This window comes from Gigantopelta aegis, chromosome 9 (assembly GCF_016097555.1).
Source record: "Gigantopelta aegis isolate Gae_Host chromosome 9, Gae_host_genome, whole genome shotgun sequence".
NCBI classification, from domain to species: domain Eukaryota; kingdom Metazoa; phylum Mollusca; class Gastropoda; order Neomphalida; family Peltospiridae; genus Gigantopelta; species Gigantopelta aegis.
Window position 1 is genome coordinate 20,549,295 of NC_054707.1, and position 15,798 is coordinate 20,565,092.

Below are 15,798 nucleotides of genomic sequence, written 5' to 3' on the forward strand. Positions count from 1 at the left end.
ATTATTTTCAGACTTGTTTTTGCTTTGAGTATCTCCACTGATGAATTAATTAAATCTGATATAGTACACACCCGTGTAGGATTAACAAATGCACTAGAATATAGAAAACCCCGGAGAATTAACAGCCTAGTAAATCCTTTTATTCTGAGCCAGAGGCTGAATCCGGGGCGGGCGTGCCTGAACCTTAGTGGATAGGGGCACGTAAAATGAGTTGCCCATTGCCATTATTCTGAGAATTATTGCGTAACAGCTTGTGTTGTCCAGTACTATAGCTTTTGTTATGATCCTATTAATCATTGTGTCATTAAGGCAACACAGAACTGAATTATGCTGAATTTGGAATTAATTTCTCGAAGAAGAGCAATAGCTTAAAGGGACATACCTGAGTTTGCGGCAATTTTTAAGATGTTATCGACTAACAGAGACTTTTAACGATTGTAATTACATATCAAATATATTTTTCTGCATAAAATATTAGTGGCTGCATATTAAATGTGTTTCTGATCGTTCTAATATTTGTAGTAGGTTAAATTTCATTTTAATTCCTAAAATATTTTTTTTCATACATACAAAATTATTTGAAGACAAAATTCAGTTTGGGCTTGTTACAAATATTAAGACCAAAAATATATTGAATATACAGACACTGGTATTTTAAACAAGAAAATATATTTAATATGTAAGTTTTATCGTACAAATATTTTATTAGTCGGAAACATCTTACAATGCAGCAAACTCAGGAATGTCCCTTTAAATAGAGACAGAAAAATGAGGTACAGATCCAGGGGGGAGTCGATGGGGTCTAGATCCCCTGCTAACAATGAAGACAAAAATTCTGACTTATTTTAAACTGCATTTACCACTAATATACTACTTTCTTTAAAAATAGTTGTTTGTAGGCCCCCACCCCCTGCAAAAATTCTGGATCCACACCTGAAAAGAATATTTGTTTGATGTCACCTTAGCACATTGCTCAATACATTTAGGTGTTCCAGCATACAGGAATTAAGTATTTCTTCTTTTATTTATTTGTTTTTTAAAATACATTTTCCCACATACAGGACAGCACATACCATGGTCTTTGATATACCAATTGTGGAGCACTGGTTGGGATGGGGGGGGGGGGAAAAACAATCAGAGAATGGGTACACTGAGATGGTTTGATCCCGTTACCATGATAGCACTTCAGGTGTGTGCTCTACAAGAATGGGTTCACTGAGATGGTTTGATCCCGTTACCATGATAGCACTTCAGGTGTGTGCTCTACAAGAACCCACTGAATTCACCAAATTGGGTGGGCGGGACGTAGCCCAGTGGTAAAGCATTCGCTTGATGTGCGGTCAGTCTAGGATCGATCCCCATTGATGGACCCATTTGGCTATTTTTCGTTCCAGCCAGTGCTCTACAACTGGTGTAACAAAGGCCGTGGTATGTACTATCCTGTCTGTGAGAAGGTGCATATAAAAGATCCTTTGCTGCTAATTGAAAAGAGTAGCCCATGAAGTGGTGACAGTGGGTTTCTTCTCTCAATATCTGTGTGGTCCTTAACCATATGTCCGACGCCATATAACCGTAAATAAAATGTGTTGAGTGCGTCGTTAAATAAAACATTTCATTCATTCACCGAATTGGCCTCATTCCAGCCAGTGTATATACCGCGACTGGTATATATCAAAGGCTGTGGTATGTACAATCCTGTTTGTGTAATGGTGCATATAAAAGATCCCTTGCTACTAATGGAAAAATGTAGCGGGTTTTAGAGCTGGGCGCTATTGAGATTTCAGGTTTGGTATCGATGTCGGTATTTTGGTAGTGATTTACCTCGGTATCGGTACAGTATTCGGTATTGATACAATACTGATACCAAGTGGAATTTTCGGTATACTCGGCTTTAAATGCATGTCTGAGTTAAGTCTCACCTGCTAATTTTATCTAAATAAAATTAAATTCCATACACAAAGTCTTCATCTTTCTCTTCTTTTCAGCTATTTTGTGTTTGTCAGATACATTGTTAGTGCTTTTCTAAATGGCGGATAACATTTTTCAATACTGAAATTTTCGTATTTTGAAATTTGCTCGGTACAGTAAATCGGTATTGACATAATACCAATACCAAACGGTATATACGGTATACCGCTCAGCTCAAGCAAGTTTCTTCTGTAAGACTATATGTAAAAATTACCAAATGTTTGACATCCAATATCTGATGATTAATAAATCATAGTGGTGTTGTTAAACAAAACAGACTTAACTGTTTTTTCACCGAATTGGGTTCACTGTGACTGTAAACTTCAGGTGCAGTGTAGGCACAAAAAGTCACTGTCGTAAATGTTCAAGGTGAATGGTCTCGAAGCATATCCCTTGGATGTCATTTCTAGGAAATTTCAAGATATTTTGTTTTGCTTCTTCTCAAGTGTGATAATTACCATAATTGTTTTTACTAATTTTGACATACATTGTATTTACTAATTTTGACATAAATTGTATTTACTAATTTTGACATAAATTGTATTTACTAATTTTGACATACATTGTATTTACTAATTTTGACATACATTGTATTAAACAAGGTGCTGGTGTGTTGCTAAATGAATGTTCCTTCCTTTTCCTCATCACCCTCTAGGGAACATTTTTATTTTTTTAAATTTGATTAGCAACATTTGCTATCAGTTCGAAAATTGATTTGTGACTAGTATTTAATGTTACAGAATTGTGTAGTGATGTCTGAAACTTGTTTAATGAATCAGGACGAGTTATATACTGAATAAAATATTCCTTGCACTCCAGGGAACATTTTGTTCAGTATCGCGTCGCAATTTGCTATGCAAGTTTCAGAGATCGCTACACAATTTTATAACGTTAAACAGTAATTACTAATCAATTTTCATTTAACAAGAAATATCGCTAATCGAAATTTTGAAAACAAAATATTCCCTGCCCTCTGACGTTAAACCCTACAAGTGTATAACTGAGTATTGTTGTGTTCTATTTTAGGAAAAACCCAAATGTCATATCTCTGGATGTAGCGTTGATGGAAATCAAGAAGCAAATGTCTGCTGATCCAAATGGTTGTTACGTTGTCGACATGATGCCCAATCTTCGTTTTCTTGTACAGAGCTCAGAACTCGTTAAAAACCCAAAGGAAGAGATGGAATCATTTGAAAATGAAGTAAATTTATTTTTTATTTTTTAAAAAGGAAATATTCCCTTATTTTCCCCAACAGTTGTGTGTCTGATAAAAGGAATAAATCTACAGTGAAACTCTTCTAAACCAGACCCTCTGTAAACCAGAATTTCCCCAAAACTGGATGTTTTTCATGGCCTCTAATCCTCTCTAAACCAGAAAGCTCTTATAACCAAACATTTGACTTGGTCCCAAGGGACTCACTTGATGTGTAGTCGGTTTGGAATCGATCCCCGTTGACTGGTATATCAAAGGTCGTGGTATGTGCTATCTTGTCTGTGGGATGGTGCATATAAAAGATCCATTGCTACTAATGGAAAAATGTAGACTATATATCAAAATTACCAAATGTTTGACATCCAACAGCCTATGATTAATATAAATCGGTGTGATCTAATGGTGTTGTTATACAAAACAAACTTTAACTTTATAAACTTTGGTCCCAAGGCTGTCAAGTTTAGAGGGTTTTACAGTATATGTCAACAAAATATTGTTATATGCTGTATACAAATATATGTTACAGCTACATGTAAGTTGTCTTTAACACAAAAATGTATTTGAAAAAAAAGCCATAATATTTATGTTTGGTTTCAAAATAAGGAAGTCTTTTTAAAAAAACATTTCAAAACAATTATGCATGCTAAAATAGAAGCAACATGATGAGCAAAGCACAAATATCAGAAGCTGAACGAATCCTGCAATGAGCATTACTTAATTTCAAATGCAATCATTATTTTCCCTTTAAAGTTTTATTTGTCACAAATATCCCTTTTACCATCTCTGCTTTATAGCATCGGTAAAAACTCAATTTGTGACAGTAAAACCAGCATTAATTTCTTACGGTCTGCAATTGGTCTGCAATTGGTCGGATACAACACGTACTGTATACAGTCAAACTGTATTATTTTGACTTCTGTAATTTCCAGAGACCAGGAAATACTGATATCAAGAAAATGGCAAAATTTTCACCAACTTCTATGTTTATCCAAAACCACTGATAAATTGAACTTGTTGGAAGGAAGGAAATGTTTCATTTAACGACACACTCAACACATTTTATTCACGGTTATATGGCGTCAGACATGTGGTTATGGATCACACAGATATTGAGAGAGGAAACCCACTGTCGCCACTTCATGAGCTACTCTTTTCGATTAACAGCAAGGGATCTTTTATATGCACCGTCCCACAGATAGGATAGTACATACCACAGCCTTTGTTACACCAGTTGTGGAGCACTGGCTGGAACGAGAAATAGCCCAATGGGTCCACCTATGGGGATCAATCCTAGACCAACTGCGCATCAAGCGAACGCTTAACCACTGGGCTACATCCTGCCCCTGATCTTGTTGGCTTAGCCCCTTCAGTATCAACAGCAGGGATGTTATTCAGGGCTCTGCGTGGGATTTTAGCTCAGTCGGTTGAGTGCTTACCTAAGGTGCTTGCATTGCAGGATCCCAACTCGGTGGATCCATTCAACTGATTGGGTTTTTTTCTCATTCCAGCCAGTGCACTACAACTGGTCAAAGGCTGTGGTATGTGCTTTCCTGTCTATGGGAAAGTGCACATAAAAGATCCCATGCTGCATTAGGAAAAATGCAGCAGGTTTCCTATGATGACATACACATGTATGTGTCAGAATTACCAAATGTTTTCACATCAAATAGCGATAATTAATTAATCAGTGTGCTCTAGTGGTGTTGTTAAACAAAACAAACTTTCTTCTCTTTTTTTCATTCAGGGCTGTGTATCTCACAAATTTTGGCACAACGGAGACTTTGGTCCTTTCTGAGCACAGGAAGGTCGTTTTAGTTCAGAAATGTTTTTCAAATTATTTTACTGTAATTAAACTTAATTATAGTAATACGTTAGTGGTTTTAAGGTGAAAGATTTTTAGGTAAGCAAGTTTGTACGTAATTGGGGTGTGATTATTTTGAGCATATGTACACATATTTTGGTCACAACGTTAATCGCCTTGACTTTGATGTAGTCTAAAGCCCTGTCATTATATTCAGCTTTTTATCTGCTTACAGCTTTTTTGTGTAACATGATTTTCACAAAGTACGTTGAATTTGTAAAGAAATGCTGAAACTTTATTTACGTATAGTATATGGATATTAGCTTTTATATGATCATTTCAGCTTTTATTTCTAAACGGGTATTACATCCCTGGATACAGATAACAAAATGAGACTGTATTGCATAGTTATCTCCTAATTACATAGATCTACATCTCATTTCTATTTGCATCCTGTAATTACCAGGTTTTATCATCTTTCTTTGTAGTACCCTGTGTCATTTGCCATCAACTTTGACAATCCCCCGGAAAGACTGACTAAAGAGCATGCTAATTCTAAAAACTCTCAGTCCGGAACCCAGGCGGTGCCAGGGACGAAGAGTGATGAAGCTGACTATGGGAGAACTAAGGTAGATTACATTACGTAACATAATATTGATTATCTGATACTGGCAGCATTGTATTGTATTGTATTGTATTCCATGTTAAATCACAGGTTCTCATGACATGTCTTTTGTGGTTGCATAAATCATTGATTTGAGGAGTAGAACCACTGCTTTTTTAACCGGCCTTGGTGGCGCAGTGGTTAAGCCATCAGACTACAGGCTGGTAGGTACAGGGTTTGCAGCCCGGTACCGGCTCCCACCCAGAGCGAGTTCTTAAGGGCTCAATGGGTAGGTGTATTTTCGTGTTTATATCCAATCAAGGTTCAAGCACACTGTCCTGGGCACACACCTCAGCTATCTGGGCTGTCTGTTCAGGACAGTGGGTTAGTTGTTAATTGTTAGTTGTTAGTGAGAAGAGAAGAGGGTGTAGTGGCCTTACACACCTACCCATTGAGTTGTTAAAACTCACTCTGGGTGGGAGCCGGTATCGTGCTGTGAACCCTGTACCTACCAGCCTTATGCCCGATGGCTTAACCATGACACCACCGAGGCCAGTGGTATAACATCATAATACCAATGTCTCTCTAACTAAGCATTAACCATTTCACCACTATAGTTACTTGGACATAATGCATGCATTCTACACTGTTGAGATTGTTTGATTAACGGATCATTGACCTGTGGACAACTCAGATAGTTGGGGTATTTGGATATAAGCATAGAGATCAACTTTAAAACAACCATTTTTTTACAAACCAGGTCAATATGACAGATAATTCCTGCACCATTGTTTTGGCTTCATACTGGTATTCAGTGGTAATTAATTTGTTATATTTGATTAATGGTCGTCCCCCGACCCATCTTTATAAACTTAATATTTTGTCTGAAAATAAAAACATACTAATAAGTAAACAGCATTGTCTTCTCAATATGGTACTTAGAACTATTTTGATATGGGTGAATGTAAGTAGACTTGTTTCTTTTTTAATGGAAGGAAGGAAGGAAATGTTTTATTTAACGACGCACTCAATACATTTTATTTACGGTTATATGGTTAAGGACATATGGTTAAGGACCACACAGATATTGATAGAGGAAACCCGCTGCTGCCACTTCATGGGCTACTCTTTTCAATTAGCAGCAAAGGATCTTTTATGTGCACCATCCCACAGACAGGATAGTGCATACCACGGCCTTTGTTAAGCCAGTTGTGGAGCACTGTCTCTTTTTCAATGAGGTTAATCATAGTAATTTTTCTGTTTTTGAATTTGAATGACGTCAATCTTTGAATGATGTTCCTTTACATCTCTGTTAATAAACAATAATCTAGGTGCATGATTTTTTCCATTTTTAGAGTTTATGCTATTAAAATGTTTTAGTTTATAGATTGCTATTAATAATGTATCAAACTGGTTTGAAAAAAAACTAGTGTATTTTTTAAATTGTACCATTTGCGAAATATGGATATAAGAAGTGAAATTAAACTGAAAAATTTCCAACATAAATTATGAAAATGAAAACATCATACACTGAGGTAAGTTATGTTATATTTATTTTGTATTAAGCCAAAATGATGGTATGAAAATACTCATTCACCCTTAATATTCACCTTATCATGTACGTAGTATTTATAAAGTTTGACTGTTTGTTTTGTTTGTTTCAGAGACGAGCTACGTTGTTTCAAAACAGTGTTCGTCCGTTTATAAACTATTTTCTGCAGTCGGACAGACTAGTCAATGTCGACGTGTCATCAGGAGCGCTCGATCTGGTGTGGGAAAAAATATGCAGCATCTTCCTAGAACTTAATTTTAGAAATCGTTTCAATGTCAATTCTGTGATAATATTTTCTTTTGGTAAGTATTTAATACATGTAATTCACCATTACAACAAATCTGTTACAATGTTATGTTCTAATAATAATTAAAGGAAAAATACCCCCCCCCCCCCCCCGATATATTTATAGAATAATCTACTTTGCTATAAATTTACAAATACACTGGTTTAGTTTAAACAAAATCCTTCGAACACTGGAGGAATAGTGTTCATTTAACATCTTGTCAATATAAGCACATTGATTTATTAATCATCGGTTACTGGATGTCAAACATATGGTCATTTTGACACAATCATAAAGAGGAAACCTGCTACATTTTTCCATTAGTAGCACGGGATCTTTTATATGCAGCATCACACAGACATACCATGGCCTTTGATATACTAGTCGTGGTGCACTGATTTGAATGAGAAATAGCTCATTGGGTCCACCGACGGGGATTGATCCTAGCCCGACTGTGCATCAGGCATGCACTTTACCATTGGGCTTCGTCCGCCCCATATAAAATTTACAAACATAAAGTGTATTGTATGTCATGCTCTCCTTCACACACTCGTCTGGAAAGTTTTAGGAGAGTAGCAAACTGATCACCTTGAAGTAACATTTTTAATGCATTTTGTCTGAAATGTTTTGTGATCACTTGCCTAGCACCAATTCAAGACAGTGATCAACAGCTCACTTTGATTTTTGCTTACGAAAAACACCTTTACAGTAATGTTGCTAAATGCATATTATGTGTTTATACTTGCAGATGGAGAACATATGGATAGTATAGAATTAGGAAAATACAGCTTGCGTCATATAAACCTGAAAGACCACCTCCAAGATCCTGTAGATTCACAGGTAATGCACATACCATTGCTTATCTACACCCATTACACCCATAATTGGGGGCGTGACATACATGGTCTATTTTCGACTGTATCGGGGATACAATATCGAAATAGGAAGTCAAATATGACCCGCTGTTATTGCTTTAAAATAGCAGGGCAAAAGAAATATGACCATTTAAGAAAAAATATGGCCTGCTTGAAATAAGACAGCTCGGGCTGGGTGGAGGGTTTGGAACAGTGTGTGGAAAATTAGGACATCTGTGATGTATTTTAAGAGTAATTATAGAATTAAATATAACAGAATTATGGGCTCAGCCTCAGCTAAATAGAAGATGAGATGATCGTACATATATTTGTCTCTTGAAGAATGACTTGCGAGTTTTCGGTAATTTTAGCAGGTGAATTTTTATTTTACCTCCTAGGTTTAAACAATGGACTGCTTTTTTGCTTTTTACAGGCTGCTATTTCGAGCTAAAAGAAAAAAAGTCATATCGAGTTAACTCCCTTGGATAGTGGCATAATTTTGCAATGATCTAGAATGATTTCATGGATGAATAACATTCATTCTAATTTTTAAATAAAGTTGCCCGAAACCTTAGTGGTATAGGAGCATGTTAAAAGTCTCTCTCTCTCTCTCTCTCTCTCTCTCTCTCTCTCTCTCTCTCTCTCTCTCTCTCTCTCTCTCTCTCTCTGTCTCTCTCTGTCTCTGTCTCTGTCTCAAATAAGGTTTGGAATGTTTAGCACAGATATTTTTTAACATGCTTTGCAGCGCTTACTTGAAAGTAAAAGTAGGAGTAATACTTTTTACTCATTATTGGGAATACAAATATATATACAAAAAAATACATTTCGACTGTATAACTCATAGATAACAATTTTGTTATAAAGTTAACCTTTATGTTCAATGCAATTTAAAAATGAAATTGTTCATTTATTTTAATTTTGCAAGATACAAACTTTGTAAAACGAATATAAAATGTCATGTGCTTGATATTATTCCTGTTTCAGGAAAACGTTTGCTCCACTCTGTGTGGTGTTATAGATGGCAGCGACCCAACGGTTGAAGTGTTTCTAGTCAATCTGGAGGGAACCTCAATCAACAAACAAATGAAATTTGAAGTAAGCAGTTGTGTCAGAATTTCTTCTTCTTTTTTCTGTGAATCCATGCCAATGCTAGGATATTTGGCACCCAGGATAAAGTGTTGGGAATAGAAACGATTTTGAGTTTTAACAGTTGATCAGTGATTTATTGCAGTGACAGACCCTAGGTTTTAAACATTACAATGTATTTTCCACTGCATGTAGAGCTATTTTTGATAATTAAAATTGGACATTACTTAAGATTTTATGGTTGAGAATATACAGACAAAATGTTTATGGTCATCCTGGTGTTTTATGGCTACGAAATGCATTTTATATAATTTAAAAATACACATACCTCTGAGAAGTAATGATTATGGAAATGAACTCTAATCTATGACTTGACCATTTACTGTATATTTCAGCCTGTTTAATATAAATATCTCACATGAGTTCTCTCCCTTTCTCTCTTTCCATGTCTGTCTATCTGTTTCGTTTCCTCTCTGTCTCAGTCTGTCTCACTTTCTCTGTCTGTGTTTCTGTCTGACTGTCTCTGTGTTTCTGTCTGTCTCTTCCTCCCACTAATTTTCTCTCCTTTTCTTCATTTTCTTTCTTTATGTTTATTGTCCATTAGCAATTTACCAGTAATAATATATATTTTTTATCTTGGCAATATACAAAACATCATATTCTGTATTTGTAAAATGAACCCATAACTATATATGTGATCAGTATACTAAACATATTCCGTATTTGTAAAATGAATCCATAACCATATACAATGTATGTGATCAAGATAAATAAATGTTATATAAGCCAACATACCACACAAATGGTTCTAGGGCATTTCTCTCCCCCCCCCCCCCCCGGGTATTTCCCCCCTGGTAAATTCCCCCCAGTCATTTCCCCCCTGGTACATATCCCCCTGGTACATATCCCCCCTGGTAAACTCTCCCCTTCAATACTTAAATTGACAGTTTTTTTCTTAGATCAACAGATTGTATTATCTACTAAAAGAACAATGTTTGAAGTAGTGATATGTTACTTGCTAATCCTCTTAATCCGATTAGCAAGTAAGGAACTACAGTAAAGAAACAATCAAGATGTTAGTTGTTAAATCAACCTAGGTAATTAGTGTGACTGTAGCTGTCCAGTACCCTGAATAACAAAGTACAAACATTAAAAATATCATTTATTGCAGACCATGGATAACTTGAAATCCACCAAGGGTAAAACTAAAATAGTCCATGAAGGATACATTTATGTAAAACAGAAGAATCTTGCAAATGGAGTCATTTCGTATGAATGCGAGTTACGCAAAAATGGAAAACACGCTAGTGGGCAGTGCAAGGCGAAAATTAAAGAAGGAGCAGTCCCAGACAGAAGTAGCCATGACACAGGCACTGGCCGGCGAAGATGGACCACCACAATGCCGCCAGTACAGGGATGTCACCAAACGACTAGAGAATCTCGTCAATGATTATGACAACAGATGTGTGTTGCTTTTCTTACGTGGAATTGCCCACAATCTGCAGATGTAATCCCACTGTTCAGTTAAATAAAATACAATTTTGATCACTAATAGTATTAGTAATTCTTTATAATAGGGGGAAATGACTGGGGGGGGAAATGACCTAGGGGGGGAAATACCAGGGGGGAAATGACTGGGGGGAATGTACCGGGGGGGGGGGGGGGGGGGTGAATGACCGCGGGGGAAATGCCCTGGTATGCACACAAATGACATACATTTCTTTTTGTTGCAGGTCAAGAAGCATTCTGTACTGTTCGTTCAAGAGGACAACAGCTTCTTGCATGCTCAGGTGGCTCTCAACACCAAGAACAAAGACTCAGTTCACTTCAAAGCAGTGTCGTCAACGAGTAGCGAAGTTTGTCTCTTTCCCATGGAAACGGACACAGAACTATGCAAACAAATTGCCCTAATGATGGCCGAGTGTCGGAAAAACTCATGAGGATGCATGTACAACAATTGCTCGATGGTTTTCAATTTCATTTGTTTTATTTTTAATATTTTTACCAGTTTTAAACTGCGACATAGTTGAAACTATAATTCTTCAATAATACAATTAATCATGTTTTAAGTAGCCACCAAAGGTTCATTAAAAGAAATGGACCTTGTTTGGCTGTAACTGCAGCTACAAAAGGTGGCCACTTTAAGATTAAAGCTCTGTACCGGCTCCCCGCCATGGAACCGTGGACTGGCGATGCCAGAACATGGATCCATGGTGGGCGTGCCTGAACCGTTCTGGATAGGGGCACGAGAAAATAGTTCCGATTCCGATTCCGGCTCCCACCCAGAGCAAGTTTTAAACTACTCAGTAGGTAGGTGTAGGACGACTATACCCTCTTCTCTCTCACTAACCACTAACAACTAACCCTCTGTCCTAGACAGACAGGTCAGATAGCTGAGGTATGTGCCCAGGACAGCGTGCTTGGACCTTAATTGGATATAAGCACAAAATTAAGTTGAAATGAAGAAAAACCTTGTATTAACCAGCAACGTACCAAAGGTAAAAAGTAACTTCCATAACAGCTATGGCTTGACCGACAGGGTTGAGTGAAGAGAAAATTTTGCCGCATAAAAAAATTGCAGTAACCCACTGTTATTTTTTAACGAAATCGATCATTTGTAATTTAACTGAAATTATATTGCCAAATTAAAAAAACAATTGGCTAATGGTTTTGTTAAATTTTCAACTGGCAACCAATGTGTGAATGGAATCTAAAATAAATTTTAAAAGTGCTAGGCTGAGAAATAACTTTCACTTTATAACAGTTGAACATTGTTTTATGTCAAAGTGGAAAATAATGTACTAATACATGTACATACATCCATGATGTATGTATAGCTGATGTCATTAGTGTTTACATACCTCCATGAAGTGTGTATATACTTGTAGTTAATGTTATGTTCATATTGTTGGTAGATGAATGAATGTTGAGGACATTCCAGCTTCAAACATACAATCATGTAGTTAGGTAAATGAATTGAAGGAAAAGAATATGTGTGTGTGTATGCACGTGCGTGCGTGCACATGTATGTGTATTTGCATGTGTATGCACAAGTGTAGACACCCCAGTACATTGTATATAATAATAGGCTGGAGACAAAGATCTATATTTCAACGGTATACAGCAAATTCACAAACTGCAGACTAACAATTTTTATTATTCTAAAACCATCTATATTTAATATTACTAACCCTCAAACCATCTGCAGATATCAGACAAAAAATCGAATATGCAACACCATGACCATAAATAGCTTGTGTCCTACTTCAGATATTGGTCCTATGTTAAGCAATATCAAAAGCAGACACCATCTAAAATAAGTAAGTTCATGTACTATTGAATAGTGTTAAAAGTGATGGTTGTCAATGGTGCATACAGAATAATAACCATTGACAGTGTTTCTGCCAGAAAGACATTTTTGGGTATGGACCGTATGGCACTACGGAATTGAATGTAACCAGTCTACAGGGGATATGGAAGGCTTCCCCCAGAAAGAAAAAGAGTTAAGTTTAGGGTTAGGATTAAGGAAAATCATACAGTAATGATGAGTAATTAATTTTGTCAAAGGGTTAACTTGAAAAAAAAAAATCTGCAGAAATATTTGGATATGGCGCCATACCCATTTTACCCTCTGGTAGAAATCCTGATTGACCACATCATAGGATTTTGACATCGGAAATGAAGTAAGTTAAATAGCAACGTTACCAGTATATTGTTTGTTGGCACTATATTGGATTAATAGATTTGGGGACCGGCGACGTCCATTCGACGGACAGCAGACTTCCCGGAACAGACTTCCTGGAACGTATGAGCTGACGGCATGTAATGGGTCTGTCTTGCATAGCTAGGGATGGGAGAAAAAGTAATTAATGTCCTTAAAATGCATCGGATAACTACAATACATGAGCAAGTGCAGCAGCTTTTTCAAGTTAAAATGGGCGGTTTTCAATAGGTTGATGGTAAGCATGAAAATAAGTGACGCGATCATCATCACATGATAAATTTAATGGTGCAGACTGATGGTCCAAGTAAAATAGCAGGTACAGCTAGTGCTGTATAATCTAAATCATCGTGTATTCATGTAATAATGTAAATATAACATATGGCAAAACCAAATGTTCACATCACCCATGATTATGATTATTCATTTGTAGACCAGGGCCCCGTTTCACGAAGCGATCTTAGCCCTAAGATTACCTTAGGCGCATAGCTACCCTATGCACTTAAGTTGATCTTAGGGCTAGGATCACTTCTTGGAACGGGGCCCAGGGGCCTAATTCACAAAGATCTCTTAGGCTCTGCTAGACAACAAAGCATCCTCTTTGCAAGTCTTTTAGCATTGCACTGCGAGATCGCAAAGTTGCGGGAGTTTAGTGAATTAGGCCACAGATTAGTATTGTGTTGTGTCTTATATATGTTAATTACTTGTTTTATTTATTAATATCATTATTACCTGTTGTTTTTTGTTTATTATCGTTATTACCCGTTATTGTTTTGTTTATTATTGTTACCCGTGTTTTATTTACTTGAAAAGTGCAATTTTTTTTTTAATTAACATAAATGTATATTTATTTTAATGTGCTTTAATGTTAGGTGCAAAAGCTGTGACCTCTGGTTATATATTCAGTTGTTTTAAGTTTGTTTACTGAGCAATATTTTACACATATTTTCTGTTATTGATTTTGTATAGCTTATGTTTGCTTTAAACTGTTTATTATTTATTAAACATTTTACTGTTTTTGAGAATGTTATATAAAAATAAACACATTAAATTTTTTAGAATTTTTTGCATATATTCACCCTTTTTATATCTCCAGTAATAAAACCTATCTTATTTACTTAAAGGGGACTGTCGTGAGTTGACTGCCATTTTTATGATGTTGCCGACTACCAGAGTTTTTAACGACTATAATTACATATTAAACATTTTTCTGCAAACAAAAAACTGAAGCACCTTGATTTATTAATCATCGACTATTGGATGTCAAACATTAATTTTTGCCATTTTGTCTTAAAAGAGAAAACCTGGTACGTTTTTCCATTAGTGGCAAGGGACCTATTATATTCTGCATACAATATCAGTGGCTGTATATTAAATGTGTTTCTGATAGTTCTAGAGGGGCAGGACGTAGCCCAGTGGTAAAGCGCCCGCTCGATGCATGGTCGGTCTGGGATCGATCCCTGTCGGTGGGCCCATTGGGATATTTCTCGTTCCAGCCAGTGCACCACGACTGGTATATCAAAGGCCGTGGTATGTGCTACCCTGTCTGTGGGATGGTGCATATAAAAGATCCCTTGCTGCTAATCGAAAAGAGTAACCCATGAAGTGGCAACAGCTGGTTTCCTCTTTCAATATCTGTGTGGTCCTGAACCGTAACCTATGTCTGACATCATATAACTATAAATAAAATGTGTTGAGTGCATCGTTAAATAAAACATTTCCTTCCTTCCTGATCGTCCTAGTGTTTGTACTACAATGTAGGTCAAACTTCATTTTATTTCTTAATATAGTGAAACCTCTCCAAACCGGACCCTCTGCCAACCAGAATTCCCTCAAAACCGGATGATTTTCGTTGTTCCTTTTTAAATATCTGTACAGAAGAGAACCTCTGTAAACTGGATACCTCTTAAAACCAGACTTTTTACTTGGTACAGAGTGTGTCCGATTTAGAGGAGTTACACTGTACATATTTAACCGGCCTCAGTGGGGTCGTGGTAGACCATCGGTCTACATGCTGGTAGGTACTGGGTTCGGATCCCAGTCGAGGCATGGAATTTTTAATCCAGATACCGACTCCAAACCCTGAGTGAGTGCTCCGCAAGGCTCAATGGGTAGGTGTAAACCACTTGCACCGACCAGTGATCCATAACTGGTTCAACAAAGGCCATGGTTTGTGCTATCCTGCCTGTGGGAAGCACAAATAAAAGATCCCTTGCTGCTAATCGGAAGAGTAGCCCATTTAGTGGCGACAGCGGGTTTCCTCTCAAAATCTGTGTGGTCCTTAACCATATGTCTGATGCCATATAACTTTAAATAAAATGTGTTGAGTGCGTCGTTAAATAAAACATTTCTTTCTGTACATATTTTTTCATATGTTCAGAATTATTGGGAGACTAAATCCAGTTTGGGCTAGTTACAAAAATTAATGATGATGATTAGAAAAACACTGATATTCTAAACAAGAATCTGAATTTTGTGTGTTATTGTAGTCGTTACAAAATGTTATTATTCGGAAACAACTTACATGGCAGCAAACTCAGGACAGTCCCTTTAAAAAAAGAAGAAAAAAAGAATCATTACACATAACTCTTAAAGGGACAGACCCTAGTTTTTAAACACTAAGGTGTATTTTTCACCTAGACCCTAGTTTCAACCTGTAAAAATGGACATTAAGTTTGGTTAATTTACAAACCTGTAACAAATTTGGATACAA

General features: G+C 36.6%; 1 protein-coding gene across 2 annotated transcripts; it reads left to right on the plus strand.

Moving 5' to 3' along the window:
• Positions 1–3,002: 3,002 nt before the first annotated feature.
• Positions 3,003–11,691, plus strand: LOC121382324. 2 transcript variants are annotated; one of them, XM_041511906.1, is made up of 6 exons: positions 3,003–3,169; positions 5,471–5,611; positions 7,251–7,440; positions 8,173–8,264; positions 9,263–9,373; positions 11,098–11,691. In XM_041511906.1, exons 1-6 carry the CDS (start codon positions 3,032–3,034, stop codon positions 11,302–11,304), a joined length of 879 nt encoding a protein of 292 aa, XP_041367840.1. In that variant the 5' UTR covers positions 3,003–3,031; the 3' UTR covers positions 11,305–11,691. The 2 variants fall into 2 exon arrangements, with proteins under 2 accessions (XP_041367840.1, XP_041367839.1); XM_041511905.1 differs by lacking the exon at positions 11,098–11,691 and adding an exon at positions 10,536–10,916.
• Positions 11,692–15,798: the final 4,107 nt, after the last annotated feature.

Bases quoted from the DNA above. Each gene is read 5' to 3' on its own strand.
- LOC121382324 (XM_041511905.1), top strand. From the start codon at position 3,032: ATGGAAATCAAGAAGCAAATGTCTGCTGATCCAAATGGTTGTTACGTT. The intron at 8,265-9,262 runs GTAATGCACATA...TTCCTGTTTCAG, and splicing joins AAGATCCTGTAGATTCACAG to GAAAACGTTTGCTCCACTCT. The intron at 9,374-10,535 runs GTAAGCAGTTGT...CATTTATTGCAG, and splicing joins ACAAACAAATGAAATTTGAA to ACCATGGATAACTTGAAATC.